Source organism: Phyllostomus discolor, chromosome 6, assembly GCF_004126475.2.
Source record: "Phyllostomus discolor isolate MPI-MPIP mPhyDis1 chromosome 6, mPhyDis1.pri.v3, whole genome shotgun sequence".
NCBI classification, from domain to species: domain Eukaryota; kingdom Metazoa; phylum Chordata; class Mammalia; order Chiroptera; family Phyllostomidae; genus Phyllostomus; species Phyllostomus discolor.
Window position 1 is genome coordinate 74,123,910 of NC_040908.2, and position 27,108 is coordinate 74,151,017.

The following is a 27,108-nucleotide window of genomic DNA, read 5'->3' on the forward strand; positions in this document are numbered from 1 at the left end:
GTCATAGGCAGGGAAATCTCAGACATTCCACGCAGCAATATCTTCACTGACATGTTCCCTAAAGCAAGGGACGTAAAGGAAACAATAAAGAAGTGGGACCTCATGAAATTAAAAAGCTCCTGCATGGCTAAAGAAAACAGCATTAAAATGAAAAGAGAACCAACTATATGGGAAAACACATTTGCCAATGGTACCTCGGACAAGGGTTTGATCTCCAAAATATATAAAGACCTCACGTGACTCCACTCCAGGAAGATAAACAACCCAATTAAAAAATGGGCAAAGGACTTGAACACGCTTCTCCAACGAGGACACATAGAGGGCCCAGAGACATATGAAAAGATGCTCAGCATCACTAGCCATCAGAGAGATGCAAATCAAAACCACAATGAGATACCAACTCACACCAGTCAGAATGGCCATCATAAACAAATCAAAAAGTGCTGGTGACGATGCAGAGAAAAGGGAACCACAGTGCACTGTTGGTGGGAATGCAGACTGGTGCAGCCACTGTGGAAAACAGTATGGAGTTTCCTCAGAAAACTAAAAATGGAACTGCCTTTTGACCTGGCAATTCCACTGTTGGGATTATATCTTAAGAACCCTGAAACACCAATCCATAAGAATCTATGCACCCCAATGTTCATAGCAGCACAATTTACAATGGCTAAGTGCTGGAAGCAACCTAAGTGCTCATCAGTAAATGAGTGGATCAAAAAACTGTGGTACATTTACACAATAGAATAGTACACAGCAGAAAGAAAGAAGGAGCTCCTGCCCTTTGCAACAGCATGGATGGAACTGGAGAGCATTATCCTAAGTACAATAAGACAGGCGGTAAAAGACAAATACCATATGATCTCACCTTTAAGTGGAACCTAATCAACAAAACAAACAAGCAAGCAAAATATAACCAGAGCCATTGAAATTAAGGACAACCTGACAGAAACCAGAGGGGAGGTGGGAGGGGATAATGGGGGCTGGGGGGGGGAGGAGTGGGAAGAGTTATCAGGAACAACTATAAAGGTCACATGGACAAAACCAAGGGGAGGGGGTGGAATCAGAGGAGGGAGGGGGGTTGGCTGGGGTGGTGGGGGAAGTGGTGGAGGATAAATGCAGACAACTGTAATTGAACAACAATAAAACAATTTAAATTTTTTAAATAAATAAAATAACTTTATAAGTAGTCATACTACAATATAGAAATATATCAAATCAACACACTGTACACCTTACACATAGACAATGCTATATGCCAATTATGTCTCAATAAAAATATAAATAAATAATAAGAATTTAAAAAAGAAAACAGGGTGTCACTTAGCACACTCTGCAACATGGGTGTGAATGGAATTCTAGATCCAAAACTGTTTAAATCTCCTGTGATGTCTTACTTTATGATCAGTTTATTATTCAATTCACAATGTACAATCACAACAGTAGTTTAAATGTGATAAAGGACTTTTCTGTACACTAAGTTGTAAAATAAATGTTTACTTTGAAGTGGAAAACGAAAGTAATGTTTTTCATCCAACAACAAACTACAGTAGAGAATGACTTGTGCTAGTTACCAGGAATATGTGGCTTTATTTGCTCTGGTTTCCCATTTCCCAGAGCAAGTAAACCCATGAGCCCATCTTCACAGGAGATCAGGACTTGTAGAACTAGCCTTCCAACCTCTGGGCCTCATAGTCATTTCCAAGCAGAGATGCACCAGGACACAAACCTCATCCAATACTCCAACTGTCCCAATATACTGGATTGCTCTATCCCAATTCCTGCCCTTGAACATCAAGGAAATTGAAAAGCATATTTAGAGAACTGTGTGGGTGCTCTATGACATTTAAATATGCATATCATAGAAATATAGCCAAGGTTCTAGTCAACACAAATTGTTGCTAGATTACTGCTGGGAAACTAGACACAAGCCCCACCCCATCATTTTTTAGGAACCTGATAACTAGGGTGTTATACCCTTTCAATGACACTGGTCAAAAAAGAGTGAGGAAACTGGAAGTCATACAAATGATATGAATAGCAACCAGGAAGATGCTGAACATTGCATTACTGGGTGAAACTGGATTAATATGTTGCTTTATTTAGGTTCTCTGTGAAACAGAAAACCACCCAACTCTTTGATTTATGACTATCATTATCATTGGGTTCATCTCCTTGTACAGAAGCACTTGACTTTCTCCACCATAAATTTCATCTGCATCTGACAAAAAAGTGTAATAAGAGGCAGAAAACAAAATAGTCCTTAAACAAAGCATTACCTAAATCTGTAAGAGAAAACTTCCAGAACTAGACCTATGTTTACAACAGCAAAACTCTGAAAAAGTATAGAGGCCTTTGCATAGAGTCTAGCATATATTAAGCTGTAAATAAATGTTTGTCAAAATATAAATATTTAAAGGCATTGCATTATTAAGTATTTCTCACTGACACCATGCTGGGTGTGAAAACACTATACTAGGCTTATTTTTGGAAGCTACAAAAACATCCACACTCAATGAGTAGCCTCCTTCAAAGTGACCCTCCAAAGGCTAACACTGGATCCGAACACCACAAGTCTTCAGTCAGCTTGTGAAACCTTTTGAGAACATCCTTCTGAATCAATTAATGAATGATACACTAACTGTATCTTTAATAGGAAGTAATTTCTTGCCTTTATGTTTCCTGCTTTACAACTATCCTCTTTATTTAAAAAGCTAAATTAAAATTACATGATTCATGTCTTATGCATTAAATATTGCTATGAATGGCATTAAGCTATTAATTAAAATAAAATCTATCACCCAGAATGAAGATTTTCTACTACTAAATTATTCAAATGGATTCACATAAACATTACCAGAACTCCAAATATAGTTTAGGTGATCCAACTTTGTTGCAATAAGTTTAGAGCATTGTTCTAACACATGGACATCACTAAATGCACATCAACTCAGAAAATTCTTGGTACCTGGCAGTCAACCCCAACAGTTGTATTACCATATTTCTTATGAGACCCAACAGGCAACATTTAAGTAGTCTTCCATCTAATACCAAACTGCTTCTGCATAAATCTAGCTGATGTATGTTTTCATTTCTTTGAAACAGAGTAATAAAAAGCTATTTTTAGTTGTTCTTAAAAGAAAATAATTAATTGGGTTGTTTTCCTTCCTGGAGTGGATTCATGTGAGTTCTTTATATATTTTAAAGATTAAACCCTTGTCCAAGGTTTCATTGGCAAATATGTTTTCCCATACACTTGGGTCTCTTTTCATTTTAATGCTGTTTTCTTTAGCCATGAAGAAGCTTTTTATTTTGATGAGGTCTCATTTATTTCCTCTTTCCTTTATGTCCCTTGCTCTATTGCTGCATGGCATATCTCAGATTGTCCTGCCTATGTTCTCCTCTAAGACTTGAATGGTATCATGGCTTATATTTAAATCTTTTATCCACCTTGAATTTATTTTTGTGTATGGTGTAAATTGATGATAGAGTTTCATTTTTTTACAAGTAGCTGTCCAGTTCTCCCAACACCGTTTGTTGAAGACACAATTTTTACTCCATTTTATGCTTCTTTCCCCTTTGTCAAATATTAATTGACCATAGAGAGTTGAGATTATTTCTGGGCTCTCTGCTTTGTTCCATTGATCTATGTGTCTGTTCTGATGCCAGTACCAGGCAAAGGACCTGAACAAACACTTCTCCAATGAGGACACATAGAGGGCCCAGAGACATATGAAAAGATGCTCAGCATCACTAGCCATCAGAGAGATGCAAATCAAAACCACAATGAGATACCAACTCACACCAGTCAGAATGGCCATCATAAACAAATCAAAAAGTGCTGGTGACGATGCAGAGAAAAGGGAACCACAGTGCACTGTTGGTGGGAATGCAGACTGGTGCAGCCACTGTGGAAAACAGTATGGAGTTTCCTCAGAAAACTAAAAATGGAACTGCCTTTTGACCTGGCAATTCCACTGTTGGGATTATATCTTAAGAACCCTGAAACATCAATCCATAAGAATCTATGCACCCCAATGTTCATAGCAGCACAATTTACAATGGCTAAGTGCTGGAAGCAACCTAAGTGCTCATCAGTAAATGAGTGGATCAAAAAACTGTGGTACATTTACACAATAGAATAGTACACAGCAGAAAGAAAGAAGGAGCTCCTGCCCTTTGCAACAGCATGGATGGAACTGGAGAGCATTATCCTAAGTACAATAAGACAGGCGGTAAAAGACAAATACCATATGATCTCACCTTTAAGTGGAACCTAATCAACAAAACAAACAAGCAAGCAAAATATAACCAGAGCCATTGAAATTAAGGACAACCTGACAGAAACCAGAGGGGAGGTGGGAGGGGATAATGGGGGCTGGGGGGGGGAGGAGTGGGAAGAGTTATCAGGAACAACTATAAAGGTCACATGGACAAAACCAAGGGGAGGGGGTGGAATCAGAGGAGGGAGGGGGGTTGGCTGGGGTGGTGGGGGAAGTGGTGGAGGATAAATGCAGACAACTGTAATTGAACAACAATAAAACAATTAAAAATTAATAAATTAATAAAATAAAAATATAAAAATGTAATTAAACCTACTTTTATATAACTTATTTAACATGTTTACTTAGAACACATAAATTTAGTGAAATGTCATCATTATTTGCTTTTAACAAAGAATTAAATACTTACGCCATGATACCTGAGAGGTGAAACATTTCTGCTGTAATATAGGACAAATAACTGTACAGGAAGACAAAGAGTGGCTCAATCACCCGTATGTTATGTGTAAACCGAGTCGTAAATGCCGCTATAAATCCCAGGAAGATGCCAATCAATATGCCACCAATCCCTACAACAAAGAAGTTGGCGATCCCAGCAAATATGTCAATGGTCTCAATGGTTTTCATCAGGCAGAAAGACTTGAACAAGTTGTACAGGACCTGCCAGAGAAAGAGAGTGCACTGTCAAGACTCCTACCCACTTATCATCATCACTGTGGCCATAGAACACTCCACCTATCCTTCTAGAAAGGACATTTCTTCTGTGTACAAAGTGGATAGTTAATAGCAAAGACTGTGTATTTATTTATTTTAATATTATAGTTAATAGCTTTTAAAAAAGGCTTTCAGAACAGAATATTGTCAGGAAAACTTTTTCTATAAGTGACTGAGAGAAGACTTCAACATTATTGCCCAATTTACTCCTAAAACACTATTTTCAGATACCATCTAGAAGATTCTTTTGAATCAGTTGGTTGCCATCCAACACACCCTACTTGTATTACTGCTGCCTGTGGCTGCTGCTGTGAACTTAGTTACCTTTGAAGAACCAATTGTGGAGCAATGCCATGGAAGAACCCACCCATCAGTACAGGTGACCTACCTAAGGACGCCCTCCTCCCAGAACACCAAAGGCCTCCCTCCTAACTCCTCCTCCTCTCCCTGCCCACACATACATATCTGACATATCATTGAGACCCAAAGGAACTTTCTCAAAGAGGTCACAACCTGTGTGGTGTGTGTGCACATGTGTGCATATGTGCGTGTGCAATAACTATATGTATTTTGTGCATCTAAAGTGATGAGACTGTACTGTTGCTTGGTTTCTCAAAATTCTATAGTCATTACATAGTTTTAGTTTAATTAAAGCTTCAAAGTGCTAGACACTTCACATCTGCTGAGTAAAATGCTTTAAACACATTTCTGAGGGCCACTAAGCCAACTGAAATGTGAAGTGACGGCTTGCACCCTACCACTTCTTCCACAAACCAGAAAGTAAAAAACAAGCCAAATAGGTACCCTACTTATTTTGCAGTGACATTTACAGCCAGAATCTCCATGGAAACTGGATGGCAAGATACTGGGGACACAGGCCTTTTAGAGTATAGGCCATGCTACCTTCTTACTTGGGTTGTGAGAAACTCAAAATTGAGCCTACTCACCCACAGTCACATAATACATCAGGTGCAATACCAGAACTCAGGACTCCTGACTTATTGGGTAAGTCTTTTGTGTGTCATCCATGGGAGAATGAGTCAGAATCTCCCTGGTAACCAGTGTGTCCTGGAGAAAATCCATTTCATTTTTTCCTACCTCACCAGTGATCCTTTATAGCTACCACATTGCAGGTTTTGTGGGGTGTTTTTTTTTCATTCTTTTCTACTGGATCACAAACTCCTTGTAGTCAAGCATCACACCTTGTTATGATTTATTTGTTCCATGCTGCCTAGTAGATGACAATAAATTTCTGTTGGTTTTGGAAAAAAACTGGATTAATACTTAGAAAGCAGTGAGCTTTTCTTTTTTTCCCAATTGTTGGTGTAACACTCAAAGCATTTGGTAAAGTACTACCAAGAGATGACTTGAATAAGAGAAGAAAAAAGTAACTCGCTCTCCTGAGGACTTAAGTATCTTGAAGATATGTATCATCATTTTCCAGAAAAGAAACTGGCTTCAAGTAGCAGCTGCTCTCTACTTTAACCAGAGGCCTTCCATACACATTGGATTTTATCAGCATCAACAAGCCACAATTGCTTCCTGTGAGAGGATCAGAGATGTACTATTTATACTCCTTCCCTCCAAGCAGCAAGAGCCAGGAGGTGATGGTCACCTGCTGCCTGAGGATCCAGACAGATATCTGGCACTTGGGCACTGCAATTCTCTCCCCTCCCTGCCTCCCACCTGCAGCAGAAAATCACAGCTCTCTGTTCTCTAATGCCCCTCCTGCTACCACAAGACTCACTTTCTCTAAATTCTGCCATCCCATTTTCCACTCTTAAGTTTAAATTCTTTGACTGCCTGATTTTGGAAAGCTCCACACACCTGACACATCTTTTTAAAAAAATGCTTTCCAACACCCTTTAAGTCTGGGAGAGGGTCTCATCACCATTCCACAAAACATGCCATGCTTATTCATCTCTGGTTTTCTTCCTGTGGTTTCTCTTAGTAGAAACCCAGCCCCTAAATCTAGGCAGCCTTTATCTGTCTTTCATGGCCCAGCTGAAGCTGCTCTTCCTCTCAAGAGCCTGGACGGACTCCCATAGCTCTTGCAACTCACCCTTTTCTCTGTCCCTTGGCAACATAAAGACCTCCCAACCCATTCATTGTCTGCTGATATGCCATCTTGTGTTCTCAGGGCTTCTTGAGTGTCTACCTCATTTCCAAACAAAATTAGAAATTCCCTCTGCACAGAACCCATGTCTCCTTCTCCTATCTCTCATTGCCTCATCCCATCCCATCCAGCTGATTGGTGAGCCCTTCCTTCAAAAGAAGGAGTGACTGACATACAGTCATACTCTCTTCAGAGCCACTTTCCTGGCAGCTCAATCCAGCAAATCTATCCAACGTATATTCTGTTTTTCATAGTCCTGTAGGTTTTGCAAAGAGTAGAGCTGAGGCACAGGCACTTCACTCTAGAAACACTTGTCAGAAGCTCCAGTTTGATCATTCTACTGATTCAGATTCCAGGGTAAAGTTACAAGGAAATATCTTAGGTAGAGACATTCCCTTGACAACCAGAAAGCTTTCCATATCTTCCCACCTGTTTGACACCAAACTTGAGACCTAGTGGTCAGAAAAAGATCAAGTTCTTTTTATTACCACTGGCCACAACTCCCTTTACTTCAGTTAAATCCTTTAATTTCACCACAAGGCAATCTATACAGAAAAATGCTTTTGGAATTATAATTTATATCTGTAAATGTATATGCACTTGTACTATAGTTATGTCTCAAGTTTGTCTGTGCAAAGCGGACCTCAGTTGACACCTGTATTTTTAGAAGACTGAAATGCCAGTGATGTCTATTTGCTAACTTCTGTAATGGGCTCATTTGACAGCTGCGTACTTTCAAATATTTCCACTCATTATTATATTTTTAAAACACTTATTGATACTAAAGTTAGAAATTATCTGTTTTGAATTCAGATTTAAAATGTTCAATAATTCAGAGAAACCATAATGCAAAATGTAAACAATTCAAAGTTTTTTACCAGAATATTTCTGTTCCAGAAAAGTAGTTTTTAGGTAAACTTTTCTGATGTGAAACACAAAGAATAATCATTTTTGGGTAAGGAATTTTGTATCTATTCAGCTATTTGCAAAAGCAAAATAAAGTGCTAAGTGGTCACTTTTACCCTCCAACTTCCTGAAGTTCCCCTGCACATTGCATAGTGACTGGCCATAAGAGTGCATCCCTTGCCTCTTTCCAAAGAGCCAGCTCCCCTTAACCAAGCTTAGTTATGGTAGAGTGAAGAAACTTTAAGTCTTCTTGGAAAATGTATTAGAATATTCAATGACTGTATTAACGTATTCTAGAAATGATGTTGGAAATTACCATGTAAGCATATGTCATTTGATTATGAACTGCTTTTGAAATAAGAGGATTTCTCAAATAACTGGAAACTTCAATACTCTGCTTAATAAGGGAAATTTTAATGGTTTTCCTAAAATAGTCAGTATAAGGGAGAGCACAAAAATCCTTTTTAAGAAGCTCACCTTTATTTATCTTTTTAGCTTTTATTTATTTGTTTTTTTAGACAGCGTGGAAGGGAGAAGGAAGGAGAGGCAGAGAAACTTCAGTGTGTGAGAGAAACATTGATGGGTTGCCTCTTAGCCTGCAACCTAGGCATGTACCTTGATTGGGAATCGAACCAGTGACCTTTTGGTTCACAGGCTGGTGCTCAATCCACTGGGCCACACCAGACAGGGCACCTTCATTTATTTATTTATTTTTTGACTGTCATTTTTCCTGTTAATTTTAAACTACTATTACTCTGGAAAGCAACACAAAGTTTGACTGCAGTCATATACTCTCAATTTCTCTTTGCTTTGAGACATTTTAAGGTAGATTTTTTACCCTTCAACTCTTCTAGCTCTACATTTAATTTACCATGACTTAGGAAAGGAGTTAATTGTGCTGCCCTACAATTTCACTCGCCATCTAGACTACATTTTTAAAGATTTTATTTATTTATTTTTAGAGAAGGAAGGGAGGGAGAAAGAGAGAGAGAGACAGAGAGAAACATCAATGCGCAGTTGCCGGGCGCCGTGGCCTGCAACCCAGGCATGTGCCCTGACTGGGAATCGAACCTGCGATGCTTTGGTTTGCAGCCTGTGCTCAATCCACTGAGCTATGGGATTGTAGGGATAGACTACATTTTTAACATTAATTCTCTCTGTTAATCTCCACCCTTCTGGTTGCAACCCATAGTTACTCATCATTTTCATTGTGTGCAGTATGGTCCATCTTTTTTATACCTTTCTCTATACCATGAGTTTCTTAAACCTCTCCTTGAGTCAAGACTAGATGAACAAGTCAAAAAATCTTCCATAAAACATGCCTACTCTATTCTTTGAGGGTACCTGTCTCAGAGGTAAAATCATAATTTTTATATCATTTTTCTAATTATTTCTAACACCTGATGAATTCAATCCACTATTTGACCTGTTTAGGGAAAGAAATATTTGGTGGTTTATTCTTTAGCATTAGGTAGGCAAACCACTGGGCATGTCCTTTTATCTTGTGGGTATGGATTTAAGGGTCAACCCAGAGTATATAACCAAGGAAGGCTCTTTCATATAAAACCATCTAGTCATTCTGACTTATAGTTATTGGCCTTATAACAAGGGCTTCCACACCTAAAGAGCAGCTCTGCCCTTTCTCTGCCCTTGCCTTCCTGCCTATTTTGGAATGGTAGGCCCTCAATTTTGCCCATGGCCGTCTCTGGGTCAGTCCTCCCTCTGTCTCCAGAGAACCTCATTTGATGGCTTTGTACCTCTTGATAGGAAGCACAGGGTGTGCTCCTGGAAGGCCTGGAGCCTGCACACACTTTAAACAGTAGCTTAGCCAGATGGTTTCCTAAGATGTGATTCTGTACTAACTCAAAGAATCACAGGCATTTAAATGAGAAATCTTAGAAGAGAAGAGAAAGCAGTGTAAAGGCATGGCTTATCATTCTGAAACTGAGCTGACTTTGCTACCTGTTCTAGAAGGAAGCAGCAAAGTGTGATGATTTCTTTGCAAAGTTTTCTTTACAGTAAATAGATCTAAGAATGCCATATTGAACTTTCCACAGTCTCCCTGAACAAAAGTATATACCAAACATAATTCTAACATAAAACTTGATGCCTTCAGAAATTAAAAAAAGTTATAAAATGTCTTCCTTGTTGTGGCAGTTTTCCAGTTAAAATTTAAGATTGGTGAGTTAATGACTAATCACTGTTCATGAATAATAAAATAAATGAGGTAGATTTTGTTATTGAGTTAACTCAGCTGTCTTAACACTGTCATAACATCCATTTAAAAAAATGGGAATTCTTTATTAATAAATTATTTTCTACAAAATAATATCCACATGGAGTTAATGGACACTCTTCAAGATGATATTATATGTAGTTCAGGGGGCTGAACCGGGGCTAACAGAGGATAATGTTTGGTTTCTATGTTAACTTTTAAATGAATCAGGGATAGCATCTTAATAACAAGAATTAATGGAAGGGGTGATATGAATTACTTAAAGTACTTAAATACACTTTACTTAATAAACTTTCTCTCAATTTACTCAATTTTCTTATTTGCAAAATGGGAAGAAGATATATTTCATAGGTTGTCAAAAATACCTGAGCACAAGGCAAGCATTCACAAAAGGATAATGGTATCATCACTATCACCATTACTACTACAGAATTGTGACCATCATAAAAGAGTACCACCCATGCTCACTAACTGGGTACCCAATGCAGGGTCACCTGAGTGAGTTTAACTGGTGGGAAGCTCTTTGTAGGCCTGTCCTCAGAAGACAGGGTGGGGGTAGATTCTGCTAACATTGTGATCATAACAGCCTCTGACTCCAATTTTGTGTCAATTAATAAGAATTAAAAATAATTTGCATTTTTAATAAACACCCACTTATGGGAAAACAGTGGAGACCAGAAATATGCTGGCTGAGTGGCAACAAGTAAGTTAGTTCTGTTATGAAAACTTTTCCTACAATCATAAAATAAAAAAAAAATCCCCAGAGAGAGAATGGCACTTAATATGTGTTATCTTTTCACTTGTATTATGCACATCATATACTAACAGCATTGCTTCTCACAAAGACTTTTGGGACCCAAAGTTCTTTAAATTCTGATCAAACACTATCACTTTTGAAAATGGTAAAATAAGAAATCTCAGTGATACAAAGTCACAATCACTGTTATGCTCTTCTGGCAAGCAAGGATCAGCAACATAATTTGCATGACCCAGTGCAAAATGAAAATGAGGGTCCCATTGTATAATAATAAATAAATATTAAAGAATAAATAAAAATTTTACTAAGAATTTCAAGACAGAGATAACAGAGCATTAAACTCAGTGAAGGGCCCTTCTAGCACAGGGCTGTTCCTGTCAGAAAGCAGATGTAGGTCTGCGGGAAGCCCCCACATATTGAAGAGGTGCAGGATGAACACATTACTCACCACTGTCACTGCATCATTCAGCAAGGACTCTCCAAAGACCAAGATGTAGAGTTGCTCATTGACGTGAATGTTCTCGAAGACAGCAAGCACAGCCACGGGGTCCACGGCTGAGATTAAGCTGCCAAAGAGCAGGTTCTGGAGCAAAGTGATGTCACTCAGGCCAAAGGCTTCAATCTGGCAGATACCAAACAAGGACACCCCAATGCCGATGGAATTCCAAAGTGTCCCAACCACAGCATACCAAAAAATGGTGCCAATGTTCTCAAAGAATGGGCGAGTAGGCATGAAATAACCTGCATCAAGTACAATGGGTGGGAGGAGATATAAGAAAAATACATCCGTCTTCATCGCAGGGGGGGACTTTTCATCAACTCCAAAAATAATCCCACCTAGTAGAAGTCCAACCATTATGAGAAGGCAGCTCTCAGGCACAATTGTGGGCAACTTGTGATAGAGATGGAAACCTGTTCGGAAAAAAATAAAAACACAAAATTTGGTTTATGCAGGAATTATGGAGAAGACAAATATGTTCTCTTTGACATAGCCAACAGGTCCTATTTCAAAATCTCCCAGGTCAACATAATTGGCTATAGACTGGATTTACAGATTATGGTGCAAAAGTCTGACAATCCCCTTAAAACTATTCACAAAATACATTAAGTTCAAATTCCAATTTAAATCAGAAGTAGATTGCTATAGGTATGCAATATACGGTGCAGTTTGTATCTAAATTCCAATTGTTTTCTTAAATAAGACAATGCAACTTTATATTTCAAGCAATGCAATGATTTCCAACACATTATCTGGTGTACCATCTCCTGTCATCTGCATAAAAACCTTAAGGAGTAGACGAAGCATACATTTTCAACCTTTTTTTAAAATTTAACTGGAAATGAAGGTTCAAAGAGATACAGGGTTTTGCCAAGGTATCTCGATCACATGACAGTTTTTGGATTACAGCTGTCACCTATTATTGAGAAGAGTTTGTAACTTATTTAATATGTTTAATTTCAGAATCTTTCCTTTGGAATATTGAATATGTTTAATATTTCTGATGGTTGCTCCTTCAGAGACATTGAAATCAATTCATCAAAGGTACATTGGATAACTACTGCATGAGGGATATAAACTTGCCATGATCTCCAATCTCAAAGAATCTCCAATCAACACAAATAAACAGATGTGTTTAGGATTTATGCTAACATAATGCACCTCATGATAAAGTCCCAATGAAGTGTTAGGGAAACAGAGCAGGTGGAAATTTGCTGAGGGAATGTGAATGAGGAAGAAGGTGGCAGGGCTTTACTGACAGAGAGATAGGCATTGAACTCATAGAGAAAGCATGAAGAGTCTCCCAGGGAGTGAAGAAGTGGAGAAAGATACCCATGCCCTCCTAATTGTTGGTGGGGCTCAAGTGTGGCTTTAATGCAGAGAGGATACATTAAAGAGAGGAGGCCTTTCCTATGTTAAGGAAAGGCCTATAGCAGAAAAGGAGGAGGGAAACATAGTTGCACCAGCACATGGGCAACATGGGAAGTAACTACACAAGAAGGTCAACTGACGACTTAGTGAGGACAACTCTCATTAGCAAGGTTACAGTGAGTCATCCTGAAGGTTTGTCATACATTTGAGAGTTAAAGCAGCATTATAGAAATTATCTGAATTACAGGGAGATAACAGGAAAATAGAGTAAGACCCTAAAAAGTTACAATCACAGAGTTTTAAAAAGTAAATTCTAGCCCCAGATGGTGTGGTTCAGTGGACTGAGTGCCAGCCTATGAACCGAGGGGTTTCAGGTTTGATTCTCAGATCAGGGTACATGCCTGGGTTGTGGTCCAGGTCCCTGGTAGGGGGCATGTGAGACACAACCACACATTGATGTTTCTCTCTTTCTTCTTCCCTTCCCCTCTGTCTAAAAATAAATAAAATCTTTTTTTAAATTTGATTTATTTTTATTTTTTAGAGAGGAGAAGGAAAGGAGGGGGGAGAGAAACATCAATGTATGGTTGTGTCTTGCACATCCCCTACCAGGGACCTGGCCCACAACCCAGGCATGTGCCCTGACTGGGAATTGAACCAGCAACCCTTTGGTTTGCAGGCCCGAGCTCAATCCACTGAGCTACACCAGCCAAGGCTAAATAAAATCTTTAAAAAAATAAAAATAAAAAGTAAATTATTAAAAGCCTACAAATTGTATTCTAAGTCATAGCATGAAACTGTTTAAAAAATAATAATTTGAAGAGATTTAAAGAGCTAATTTCTAAATAATTAAATTAGTATATTTATCTGGGTATTCAAAGCATCCCTCCAGCTTTGATTATTTTATTATTCATATTATAGTAGACTCTAATAATTGTTGGAGAACATATATATTCACCTCTTTCAGCAAGTTTTTTCCCATTACTTCTAGCCTATTGACCTCTCCATTAAACACAGAAATTAAAGAAGTTCATTGAAAACCATATCTTTGTAATCTCTCCTCATCTGACTCTTACTTCTGCAGCAACTTTCCCTGTAGAATAAGGATGTGCCAGTAACAATCTTCACAATCTCCTAGAGTCCATGTTCAATCAGCTCCCCAACTCCCTCTTTGGATCCAGCTCCCCAATTCCCTGTTTGTGGCTGTGGGCAAGTTGTTAACAGACTGAGGCCCAGTTTGCTCATCTGTAAAATGGGGACAATGCACCCACCACATAAATAACTGTAATAATAACAGCTGTGAGTTGCATGGCACTCACCACTGTGCCTACAACGTCACAAATGCCCCCTCTTCTACATGACAAATGAAGAGAAACAGTTCTAAAGAAATGCACAGAGGCTGGGAACAGGATCCTCTGCAGGCAAACTGGAAAATAGGGAAGGCCTGTTTTTGAGACATCTCACTTTCTCTTCGTGACTTTTTTTTTTGCTGGTTCTTTCCATGCAGCCTCAAGAATCCAGCGCTTTCATGTAGGGGTACCATCTGTCCCTGTGTTGAAAGGATATCCTGATTCCTAAGAATGGAGGGTGGGAAACCAGAGAGGTGAAAGAATAGAAGAAACAGAGACTGCTTTATTGCATCACACAGGCCAACACCTGCCATGCTCAAGTTATATCACTGATTGTAACCGGGAGCCCGGGCAACCAAGGCACAATCAAGGAAATCCGAGTGAAATGCAGCATAAATGCAGGACACAATTAGAAGGGCCACTAGGATGAGTGTGCAAGAAGGTGTAGAGGAAGTGTGAAAGAGAACTCAGGTAATAGCAAATAGCAGGGGGAAAACCAGGAGAAAAACAAGAACATTTATTTAAGACAAATACCATATGATCTCACCTTTAACAGGAACCTAAATAACAAAACGAAGAAACAAGTAAAATATAACCAAAGACACTGAAATAGAGGCCAGGCTGACAGTGCCCACAGAAGAGAGTAGAGGGAATTTAAGGGGACAGTGGGAAGGGTTCACAGAAACAAACTTAAAGGACACATGGTCATAAACTAAGGAGAAGGTGGTAATGGGAGGGAAGTGGGGAGGGGTGGGTGAGGGGACTGGACTGGGAGTAAAAAGGAGAAAACTGTATTTGAACAATGATTAAAATAAAATTAAAAAAAAAAGAAATCGTATCATATGCTTATATTTCAAAAATGCTACTCTCCTTTCTTTTAGAAATGCTTGGACCATTCACAGTTGGTCTGAGTGACCCTTGATCGGAATTGGACAGCAGTTAGAATCTACCCAGTTGCTCCACACACACAAGAAGAGATTAAACAAAAGACAGTCACAGGAATTCAGTGCTTTGGGAGGGGACATAAGCAGAGATGCTCTTTGCTGGCATAAAAGATTTTGTGCATGAATATCTGTACTTTTATGAATGACAAATGTCACACTTATCAGCAAGATAATTATTCAAAACAAAGCAAAAAGGTTTCTTAAATTTAATTGTTCACAGAATAAAACAAATAAATCATTATTTACAAATGTGTATGAATATACAGCCCTCCCCACTTCCACCAAGTACTTCTTGAAAAGGAAATCAATTTGAATAGACAAAATTTGCTTTCCTGGGGTCATTATATCCCACCTAATATTTTCGATAAATATATCAGTTATTGGGGAAAAAAATCAAATAAAGTTTTTGATGATTTTTACAAGGCTGAATATGAGGTACCATAGGTACCATCTACAGTTTAGCCCAGGTGTTGGCTAACTTTTCTTTCTATAAAGGCTCAGGTGGGATATGTGTCCAGCTTGCAGGCCACACAGTACTGTGCTGTTGTACAAAAGTACCCAGAAGTAATACTTCAATGAATGAGTTTGACTGTGTCCTAGTGAAACACTATTTATGGGCACAGACACTAGAATACAGTTTTATATGTTACAAAATATCATTCTTCTTTAGAATTTGTCTATTACTTAAAAATAAAATTTTAAAAGCCATTCTTAACCTACGGGCCATCAGAACCAGTCTGGGGCCATATCTGGCCCTCAGCTGTGGTTTACCTGAACCTGGTTTAATTTGTTCTTAGTATTTTCTGCTAACTTCTACTTATAGCATTTTGGAACCATTCACTTTTGACTACTAGTACATAAAAGTCTGTGAGACAGATGCTTTAAAATTTATTTTATTTTAATTGCAATATAAATTCACATATGGGAAAGTGGATGTGACTAAAGGTCTCGTGTACAAAACACATAGTTAAGACATTCCTCTCTTGGAGTGAATCTATTTTAATTTCTGCTTGTATATATTGTTGAAATTAAGTGAGCTAATCTAAAGATCTATGCATAACTAAACACAATGCAATTAATTCACAAAATTTTTTCACATTACTTAAAATAATCTTTTGATCAAATTCTGGGAAGGAAGCAAAGTGAGAAACACAGGAAATTTTCAGATAGCACAATCCACAAAAGAGCAACAATGTAAAAATCTGAATCAGAGAAAACCACCACTACCACCAACAAAACGCACACAAAATAAATCTCAGAATATGCATAGTAGTGAGAGAAAGGAGACATTAACAGACATGAGTAGCAACAAAGCCCTCAATAAAGAGCACTAACTCTAGGTGAAGCCAAACACAAACTTTCTACAAAATGTCCATTTTTTCATAACACTTGTCTTTTTCAAAATTTTATTTTGTTGTTAAAGCACAATTTTCTATCTTTTACTCCCATCCCATCCCAGCCCACCCACCTAGCCCTCCCCACCGCCCTCCCATTTCCACCCACCCCAGTTTTTGTCCATGTGTCCTTTATACTTGTTCCTGTAAACCCTTTTCCCCTGAAATTCCCCTGAAATTCCCTCCCCTCTCCCCTCTGAACAGTGTCAGCCCATTCTCTATTTCAGTATCTTTGGTTACATTTTGCTTGTTTGTTTGTTTTGTTGTTTAGGTTTCTCTTAAAAGTGAGATCATATGGTAATTGTCTTTCAACGCCTGGCTAATTTCACTTAGCATAATGCTTTCCAGTTCCATCAATGCTGTCTCAAAGGGTAGGAGCTCCTTCTTTCTCTTGCATAGCATTCCATTGTGTAAATGTACCATAGTTTTTTGATCCATTCATTTACTGATGGGCACCTAGGTTGCTTCCAACACTTGACTATTATAAATTGTGCTGCTATGAACATTGAAGTGTATAGGTTCTTTTGGATTGGCATTTCAGGGTTCTTAGGATATAACCCTAGCAGTGGAATTGCCAGGTCAAAAGGCAGATCCATTTTTAGATTTTTGAGAAAATTCCATACTGTTTTTCATAGTGGTTGTACCAGTCTGCAGTCCCACCAACAGTGCACTAAGGTCCCTTTTTCTCCACAACCTCTCTGTTTGTTGTTTTGTTTATGGTGGCCATACTGACTAATGTGAAGTGGTATCTCACTGTGGTTTTAATTTGCATCTCTCTAATAGCTAGGGATATTGAGCATCTTTTCATGTGTCTCTGGATCCTCTGTACGTCCTCCTTGGAGAAGTGTCTGTTCAAGTCTTTTGCCCACTTTTTATTGGGTTGCTTGTCTTCTTAGAGTGGAGTCGTGTAAGTTCTTTATATATTTTGGAGATTAAACCCTTGTCTGAGGTATCATTGGCAAATATGTTTTCCCATACAGTTGGTTCTCTTTTTATTTAAATGCTGTTTTCTTTAGCTGTGCAGAAGCTTTTTATTTTGATAAGGTTCCATTTGTTTATTCTTTCCTTTATGTCCCTTGCTCTGGGGGACATCAGTAAACATGTTGCTTCATGAAATATCTGAGATTTTCCTGCCTATGTTCTCCTCTAGGACTTTAATAGTGTCATGGCTTACACTGAAATCTTTTATCAACCTTGAATTTGCTTTTGTGTGCGGTGTAAGCTGGTGCTCCAGTTTCATTTTTTTTTTTTTTTTTTTGCGTGTAGCTGTCCAGTTCTCCCAACACCATTTGTTGAAGAGGCTATTGATACCCATTTTATGTTGCTGCCCCTTTGTCAAATATTAATTGACCATAGAGACTTGGGTTTATTTCTGGGCTCTCTGTTCTGTTCCATTGGTCCATGTGCCTGTTTTTATGCCAGTACCAGGCTGTTTTGATTATAGTGGCCTTGTAATACAGCTTGATATCAGGTATTGTGATCCCTCCTACTTTGCTTTCTTTCTCAAAATTGCAGCAGCTATTCTGGGTCATTTATGGTTCCATATAAATTGTTGAAGTGTTTGTTCTGTGTCTGTGAAATATGCCATTGGTACTTTAATAGGTATTGCATTGAGTCTGTAAATTGCTTTGGGTAATATGGGCATTTTAATTTTGTTAATTCTTCCGATCCATGAACATGGTATATGTTTCCATTTGTTTGTGTCTTCCTTGATTTCTTTCTTTAGTGTTGTGTAGTTTTCTGCATACAGGTCTTTTACATCCTTGGTTAAGTTTACTCCTAGGTATTTTATTTTTCTTTTTGCTATGTTGAATGGGATTTTTTCTTGATTTCTGCTTCTGCTGTTTCATTATTGGTATACAAAAATGCCTTTGATTTCTGGGTATTGACTTTGTATCCCACTGTTTCACAAAATTAGTTTATTAGGTTGTGTAGTTTTGGGGCAGGGTCTATAGGATTTTCTACATGCACTATTATGTCATCTGCAAACAATGACAGTTTTGTTTCCTCCTTTCTGATTTGAATGTCTTTTATTTCCTTTTCTTAGGCTAAATCTGATTGCTGTGGCTAAAATTTCCAATATTATGTTGAATAGAAGTGTTGAAAGTGGACCCTCTTGTCTTGTTCCTGATCTTAGTAGGAAAGCTTTTAGTTTTTGCCCATTGAACACGATGTTGGCTGTAAGTCTCTCATATACGGCCTTTATTATGTTGAGAAATGCTCCCTCTATTCACACTTTGCTGAGTGTTTTTATCATAAATGAGTGCTGTACCTTATCAAATGCTTTTTCTGCATCTATTGATATGATCATGTGGTTTTTGTCTTTGCTGTTGTTTATGTGATGTATTACACTTACTGGTTTGCGAATATTGTACCATCCTTGCATCCCTGGCATGAATCCCACTTGGTCATGGTGTATGATCTTTTTAATGTATTGTTGGATGCGGTTTGCCAGTATTTTGTTGAGGATTTTAGCATCAATGTTCATCAGCGATATTGGTGTGAAGTTTTCTTTCTTTGTTGTGTCTTTATCTGGTTTTGGGATTAGGATGATGCTGGCTTCATAAAAAGAGTTTGGGAGTCTCCATCTTTCTGGATATTTTGGAATAGTCTGTAAAGGATAGGGGTTAGCTCTTCCTTAAATGCTTTGTAGAATTCTCCTCTGAAACCATCCAGACCCAGAATTTTGTGTGTCGGGAGTTTTTTGATTACTGCTTCAATTTCATCTGCTGTTATTGGTCTGTTCAGGCTTTCTGCCTCTTCACTGAGTTTTGGAAGATTGTGTTTTTCTAGAAATTTGTCCACTTCACCTAGGTTTTCACATTTCTTGGCACACTGTTCTTCATAGTAATTTACTACAATCCTTTGTATATCTGTCGTGTCAGTTGTAATGCCTCCTCTTTCATGTTTGATTTTGTTTATTTGGGTCCTCTCTCTTTTTTTTCTTGATGAGTCTGCTTAAAGGCTTGTCGATTTTGTTTATCTTTTCAAAGAACCAGCCCCTGGATTCATTGATCCTTAGAATTGTGCTTTTAGTCTCTATGTCATTTAATTCTGCTCTGTTCTAGTTATTTCCTTCCTTCTACTTGCTCTGGACTGTCTTTGTTGTTGTTCCTCAAGTTCTTGTAGACGTAGGATTAGGATGTTTATTTGAAATGTTGCTATCTTTTTTAGGTAGGCCTGTATTGCTATGAACTTCCCTCTCAGGACTGCCTTGGCTGTGTCCCATAAATTTTGGGCTGTTGTGAGTTCAGTTTCATTTGTTTCCAGACACTTTTTGATTTCTTCCCTAATTTCTTTTTTTTTTTTTAACTGTTTATTTTCCATCAACCTTATTTCCATGCTGGTAAGAGTCTGTGGAAGACCAGCTTAAGACCACTTGGTGGTGGTTCCTACCCACTCCGTGGCCTGCGCGGTGGGAGCTGCAGACCAGTCTTCGGTGGCAGGCTGAGCACTCCAGTCTTCAGTAGGGAACTGCTGAATAGGCACAGAGGGCACCTGCACGCCTTCTGACCACTCTGCAACCTCGGGCTGGGCTGCGGTGAACTCAGGAGGTGGAGCCGTCCATTCACCCTGGAACTCCTCCTTGGTCATGGCCTTCTCAGCGGCAGCCTGCTCTTCCTTCTCAATCTCCTCAGGGTCTTTGTAGAAGTAGAAATCGGGCATGACCTCCCACGGGTGCTCGCAGGAGATGGTGCCACGCATGCGCAGAACTTCCCGGGCCAGCATCCACCACATCAGACCCACTGAGTGAGGCCCCTTGTTGTTGCAAGGGATGGCGATGTCCACGTAGCGCAGAGGAGAGTCCGTGTTGCACAGAGCAATGGTGGGCAGGTTGACATAGGGCGCCTAGGTGAGAGGCTGGCGGTCGGCCCTGGGGTCGGTAACCACCAGAAGCCTGGGCTCAAGGAAGGCTGCCTGGATCTGGTTAGTGAAGGTGCCAGGAATGAAGCAGCGGCAGTGGGCGTGGCTCCAGTGGCAGCAGCGAACTTCAACACCGCTCATTGGCCCGTGTTCCTGGACAAAATGACACTGACGTCAGCAGGGTTTTCAATGGCGACACTGGCGCGCGCTGCCAGCAGGAGCTTCTCCCAGGTTCGCTTCAGATTTATGATGTAGATGCCATCACTTTTCCTTTCGTAGATGTACTGTTCCATTTGAAAGTCAAGGTTGGTGCCACCTAAGTGGGTTCCTGCAGCAAGGAATTTGAGGACATCCTCCTCCTTCATTTGCAGGACATCAAGGCCTCCAGACATTGTGAAAGTTATCCTTTAAGTTACGTGGGAACCGAGAACAACGCTGTAGGGGCCCTTCCCTTGATAGCGCGGAAAAAGCGATTTCTTCCCTAATTTCATTCTTGATCCATTAATTGTTTAATAGCATGCTATTTAATTTCCATGATTTTGAGTGTTTTGGGTTTTTTTCCTTGGGGTTGGTTTCTAGTTTCAGTCCCTTGTGGTTGGAGAAAATGCTTGTTATGATCTCAATTTGTTTGAATTTGTTGAGGCTTGCTTTGTGTTCTATCATGTGGTCTATCTTTGAAAATATTCCATGTGCGTTTAAAAAGAATGTGCATTTCGCTTCTTTGGGATGAAGGACTCTATATATATGTTTAGTTCATTTCATCTAGGGCATTGTCCAATGCCACAATATCTTTGTTGATATTTTGTTTGGAAGATATATCCATTTTTGACAGTGGAGTGTTAAAATCTCCTACTGTAATTGTGTTGCTGTCAATATCTTTCTTGAAGTCCTCTAAGATTTCCTTTATGTATTTGAGTGTTCCTATGTTGGGTTCATATATATTTACAATGTTTATGTCTTCTTGGTGGATTCTTCCCTTGACTATTATGTGGTGACCTTCTGGGTTTCTCATTATGGCCCTTTTTTGGAAGTCTATTTTGCCTGATATGAATATTGCTACCCTGGCTTTTTCCCCCTGTCCATTTGCTTGGAATATTTGTTTCCAGCCCTTCACTTTCAGTCTGTGTAGGTCTTTTATCCTGAGGTGGGTCTCTTGTAGGCAGCTTATTTGTGGGTCATGCTTTCTTACCCATTCAGCTATTCTGTGTCTTTTGATTGGAGCATTTAATCCATTTATGTTTAAGGTTATTATTGATAGGTACTTATTCATTGCCATTTTTGTACCTGTGATCCCCCACCCCTCTCTCTCTTTTCCTTTCTTTCCTTAAAGCAGTCCCTTTAGCATCTCTTGCAGAGCTGGTTTGGTGGAGGTGTATTCTTTAAAATGTCCATTTTTTAAGACAGCTTTAAAAAGTAATGACACTTACTATATCAATAAATATTTGCTGTATCTCTGTCCAGTAGGGAAAAAGTCAGTGCTTCAGCCACTGACCATGCGTGACCCACAACTTGCTCCCCAAAGTAGTCATTCTCAAAGCAACTCTGGGAAATATTGGATTTACAATAAAGAATGGTTAGCCAGACCCACAGCCCGTGTGGGTTCCAGGATGGCTGAGTGCAGCCCAACACAAAATTGTAAATTAAACCATTCTGAGTTTTTTGTGTATGTGATTATATGTCACAATATATTTAATATGTGGCTCAAGACAACTCTTCTTCAGTGCGACCCAGAGCCGCCAAAAGTTTGGACACCCCTGGAATTAACTCAAGCTTATTTGGCTGGGGAAAAATGATAAATATTTATGGAATACATTAAATTTGTTCTTAAGTATTAAAAGAAATAAATAGGTTCATTCAGCCTAAAATGTTAATTTCATGTATCTCATTTGACATAGCAACCAAAATATGCATTTAAAAAATAAAATACAATAAGCAACAATCAGAAACACAGGCAAAATAATAAGAAACACCATTTTGATCAGATGCATCAACAAACTGCTGAGTAACAGAATTTAATTCTAAAAATAAATAAAATCAAAATCAAGTAAATAATTAAAAAGCAAACAAATGATACATAAAACAAACAGACTATAGTCTATAAATAAGGCTGAATTAACTGATGAGTATCAATAATTTATTAATTTGTAAATATAGTTTTATCACAACATTTAGTTCAACTCTGGAAATGGAAAATACATTTAATATTTACCCCACCAAAAACAGTGCAGCTATGAATATAAAGGTTTTTCAAAATGCCTTACTTATGAGGTTTGCAAGGGACTTTTTTACACAATAGATTCAAGCACTATTTTTCCATGTCACTTGATCACTGGCAAAGAAAAAGAAAAATATAATGAGTTTAGTCTGTTCATGAAGAACTTTAAAAAGGAACAGAGTTAAACCCTTAATCAGATACTTTTTAAGTACCTTTTCTGTACACAGCTCTGAGAGACCCACGAGGAGACCATATATGGAACAGGTCTTCAGTGAGCTTGTATTTGGTGTGGAAGATAAGACATGACCTTAGGAATTTATAATACAGGGTCCAGCAAAAGTAAGGCCTGCTTGAGTGTGGTTTGTAGGTTAATAATATGAGTGTAATAATTTACAGTTTTAATTTGAATATTTCACCTAAAATGCCATATGGTGTCCTTGAGTGTGATATTGTTATGTTACAGAATTACATGCTTATGATTTTATAATAAAATATGTCGTAATAAAAAACAGGCACTATCTGTACCAGATCCTGTACAAGATAGAAAGTTATAGAGCCATTCTAGCAAATTATTGAACCCAAGGAAGGCATCATGGGAACCCCATATGTCTGGGCAGTAATAAACATAGCTGGCAATCTGGAGCTGACAACCGGCATTTGCAATGGAGGCATCTTGTTAGACTGAGCTCTTTACTAGTGGGACCTGATGCCAATGCCAAGGAGATAATGTCAGAACAGAACTGTATTCTAAGATACCCAGTTAGTGTCTGCACTGTAGAGTACTGGAGAATCGCTTGTTGTAGAAAAATCCACAGGTTAGGTGGCCAAAGTATTCTGTAAATATATAGGAAAAATAATTGAATCAAAGGTGAAACTAAGGTTTGGTGCTCAAGCACTTTGGTGCTCACCTTAGATTGGTGAATCTAAGGTTTGGTGCTCAAACTAAAATAGCTCGAGCAGAGTTATTTACTGAAACTGAGGACAATAGGGAGGGGCTTTCAGGGAAGATCAAGATTGTAAATGTCAATCAGAATCTCCTTAAAAAATATCATGGAGCTTAACAAATTAAATAGTAAGATTTAGCTAGAAGAAATGGAAGACAATTTCTATAGATCACTATAAAAGAACTATCACTTCTGCCAAAAATATGGTGATATGTTTTTATTAAGCCCATAATGGATCAGACTGATGAAAGAGTAAGACCATATAATGACTTTTAATTGTACAGCAATGTCATATAAAGATGCTGTACAACCATGGGAAGAGAGAACCTAGTTTAATCAGTGGTACTGGATGAGAGAGGTTAAGAAAAATAATACACACACATTTATTTTTTAATGCTACAACTGTGGAAAATTCCATATAGGTCAAAGAGTTTAGCATTTAAAAATTACAAAGAATTAATAAAAATAGAAGGAAATCCTATGTTGTAATCATCTCAGTTTCACAGAAGTGATATAATCAGTGAACAAAAAGTAAACAATATTAAAAGACAGGTATGCTGAAATTCACCTTTTTAAATTTGTACAGAAAAAAAAGATTTAAAAATTAAGTTAAAAAAGAACAACTTCGCCCTGGCTGGCGTAGCTCAGTGGATTGAGCGCGGGCTGGGAACCAAAGTGTCCCAGGTTCGATTCCCAGCCAGGGTACATTCCTGGGTTGCAGGCCATAACCCCAGCAACCGCACATTGATGTCTCTCTCTCTCTCTCTCCCTCTCCCTTCCTTCCCTCCCTAAAAATAAATAAATAAAATCTTTAAAAAAAAAAAAAAGTAGGCAGTTAAATGCAGCAAAAACAAATTAAAAAAAAAAAAGGACAACTTCTGCTTCTGGGAAAAGGGAGTATATGTTTTTCTTTATCTCTCCAATCAAGTAAAAAAAATAAAAACCTAAAAAGCCTAGAAGTTATGTATAAAACAAACATAAAGGGACTCTGAACAGTGGAAGAAAGAATAAGACCAGCTAGGGACATCAAGATCTGAACATGGCAGTGAGTTTTCTAGGTTTTCTTTTTGCCCTAGAGTTGAAGCTGAAAGAGACAGCAACTGGGAAATAACAATGGGTGTAGGCAACAAAAGCCTGCTCTATCTATACAAAGGACCAGGAAAAAGGCAGCCTAGCAAGACAGAAAACTTTTAAATGAAAACAGCTCTACTTGAGCCAAACACTGTGGAAGAAATTATGGACAGAGCTTCAACAAAGTTTGAGTGAAGTATCCAGACTACACCCTCACTGGATTGTAAGGAAAACCCCAGCATCACCATTGGGGTGGTGTCAAAAAAGAAAACCGTAGAGAGGTGAAACTTACTTCACTGCTGTGTGATAATTATAGCCTCCTCTCTTCCTCACTGTTCCATGGAGCCTGTACTTCTGCCACCCTGCAATCATGAGGCATCCCATATCCTCCTCATTGAGGTGGGTCAGAGGAGGCTTAGTGAAGAGTGGGACTTTCCCTGTAAAGCCCGCACTCCCCTGTGGTGTCAATGGAGTCCTTCAGAAGAGCAACCAGGAAGCACTCCTACCCCCTCTCAGACAAGGAGGTGTCAGTGGAGACCTATTAAGGATCTGGAACTTCCACCATCTGCAGTAAAAATGAGAAGCAACCCCCAGGAAATCAATAGAAGCAGTGTGGAAAACCTGAAGATCTACCCGCAACTGGCAATAATGATATATCACCTCCCTCCCCCAACGCTCTGCCAGAATAGTGTGATAAGTCAAATAAAACAGAAAGCATAAATAAGATTCAGAATTTTATATCATAATACCTAAAATGTCCATGTTCCAGTAGAAAATCACTCATCATGCCAGAAACCAAGAAGATGTCAAATGGGATTTTAAAAAGTCAATTAATAGATATCACTATTGTGACAACAGAAATGTTACACTTATTTGACAAAGATTTTAATACATTGATGATAACAGTGTTTCACAAGTAATTACAAACACAATTGAAACAAGTAAAAAATAAGTCTAAACAAAGAAATAAAAACCTTGACCAAAAAATAAGATAAATAAGTAATGAGGAACTTAAAATATAATAACTGAAATAAAAATTCTGTTGTGTAGCCTATAAATAAGATAAGTAATGAGGAACTTAAAATATAATAACTGAAATAAAAATTCTGTTGTGTAGCCTCAACACCAGACTGAAGTAGACAGGGAGGAATTAGTAACCAGAAAGACAGAATGATAGAAATTACTCAATCTGAACAACAGAGAGAAAGCAGACTTAAAATGAAGCTTGAGGGACTTGTGGAACTATAGCAAAAGATCTAATGTTTATGTCATTAGAGTCCCAGAAAGAGAAAAGAAAGTAAAATCACTCAAAGAAATAATTACTGAAAACTTCCTAAATTTTGCATAAGATATAAACCTATAGAATCAAGAAAATAAGTGACCTTCAACAGGATATGTCACTTAAGTCCTGTTACTATGTAACAGGATTACAGGATAACATACAAAATATGTGTTGACATTTATAGTACAAGTAAAGCTTATGGTCAACACTAAGCAATAAATAGTTTTTAGGGAGTCAAAAGTTCTATGTGGATTTTTTACTGTGTTGGGGGGTTGATACCCCTAACCTTTGAATTGTTCAAAGGTCAACTGTACTCTGTAAATTTTATCTCAATAGTGATATTACAAATAATAATCCATTAGTCTTGAGGAATTCTCAAGGGAAATCTAAAAGTAAATTGAACTGAATGAAAATGAAAAAACAATATATTAAAATGTGGGACACAACTAAAGTAGTGCCAGAGAAATGTATAGCACTAAATACATTTATTAAAAAAGAGAAGTCTCAAATCAACAATCTAGTCTTTCACTTCAAGACCCTTAATAAAGAAGATCAGAAGATCAAAGGAAGCAGAAGGAAGGAACTTATGAAGAGCAGAAATCAGCAAAATTAAAAACAGGGAAATAGAAAAATATCAATGAAATTAAAAGATTTCATGAAAAGATTGATAAAATTGACAAAATTCTAGCAAGACTGTCAAAAAAGAGAAAGCAAAAATTATCAATATTTTATGAATTACACAGGGGCATCACTACAGACCCCACCAACATCAAAAGGATGATAAGGGAATACTATGAACAGCTCTGTACACATATTTGACATATTAAATGAAATAGACCAATTCCTTGAAAAATGCACATAGCCAGAACTCACCCAATATAAAGGATTCATTTGAAAATCCCTGTAACTATAAAAAATATTGAATTTGTAAATTTCAGACTCCCCCAAGAAGAACCCTCTAGTTCCAGATGGTTTCACAAGTGAATTCTATAAAACAATACAAATTCTACACAATCTCTTCGAAACAATAGATTTTATGAAGCTAGTACTACCCTGATATCAAAATCAGACAAAGACAGTACAAAAAAAGAAAACAACAGAATGATATCCTTTATGAGTATTGCAATTTATAATAAGAAATATATATTTGGTCTGCTGGTGCCCAGGGC

General features: G+C 38.1%; 1 protein-coding gene and 1 pseudogene across 1 annotated transcript in view; both read right to left on the bottom strand.

The window, feature by feature from the left end:
* The window catches only part of SLC9A2 (solute carrier family 9 member A2), a 105,378-nt gene that overhangs the window by 56,180 nt on the left and 22,090 nt on the right, over positions 1-27,108 (bottom strand). The window contains exons 2-3 of the mRNA XM_028516645.2: positions 11,458-11,921; positions 4,690-4,940 (exon numbers count right to left, since the gene is read on the bottom strand). Coding sequence (XP_028372446.1) covers positions 4,690-4,940; positions 11,458-11,921 — 715 coding nt within the window. The remainder of the gene's footprint in view (positions 1-4,689; positions 4,941-11,457; positions 11,922-27,108) is intronic.
* LOC114500061 lies at positions 19,874-20,893 on the bottom strand (annotated as a pseudogene).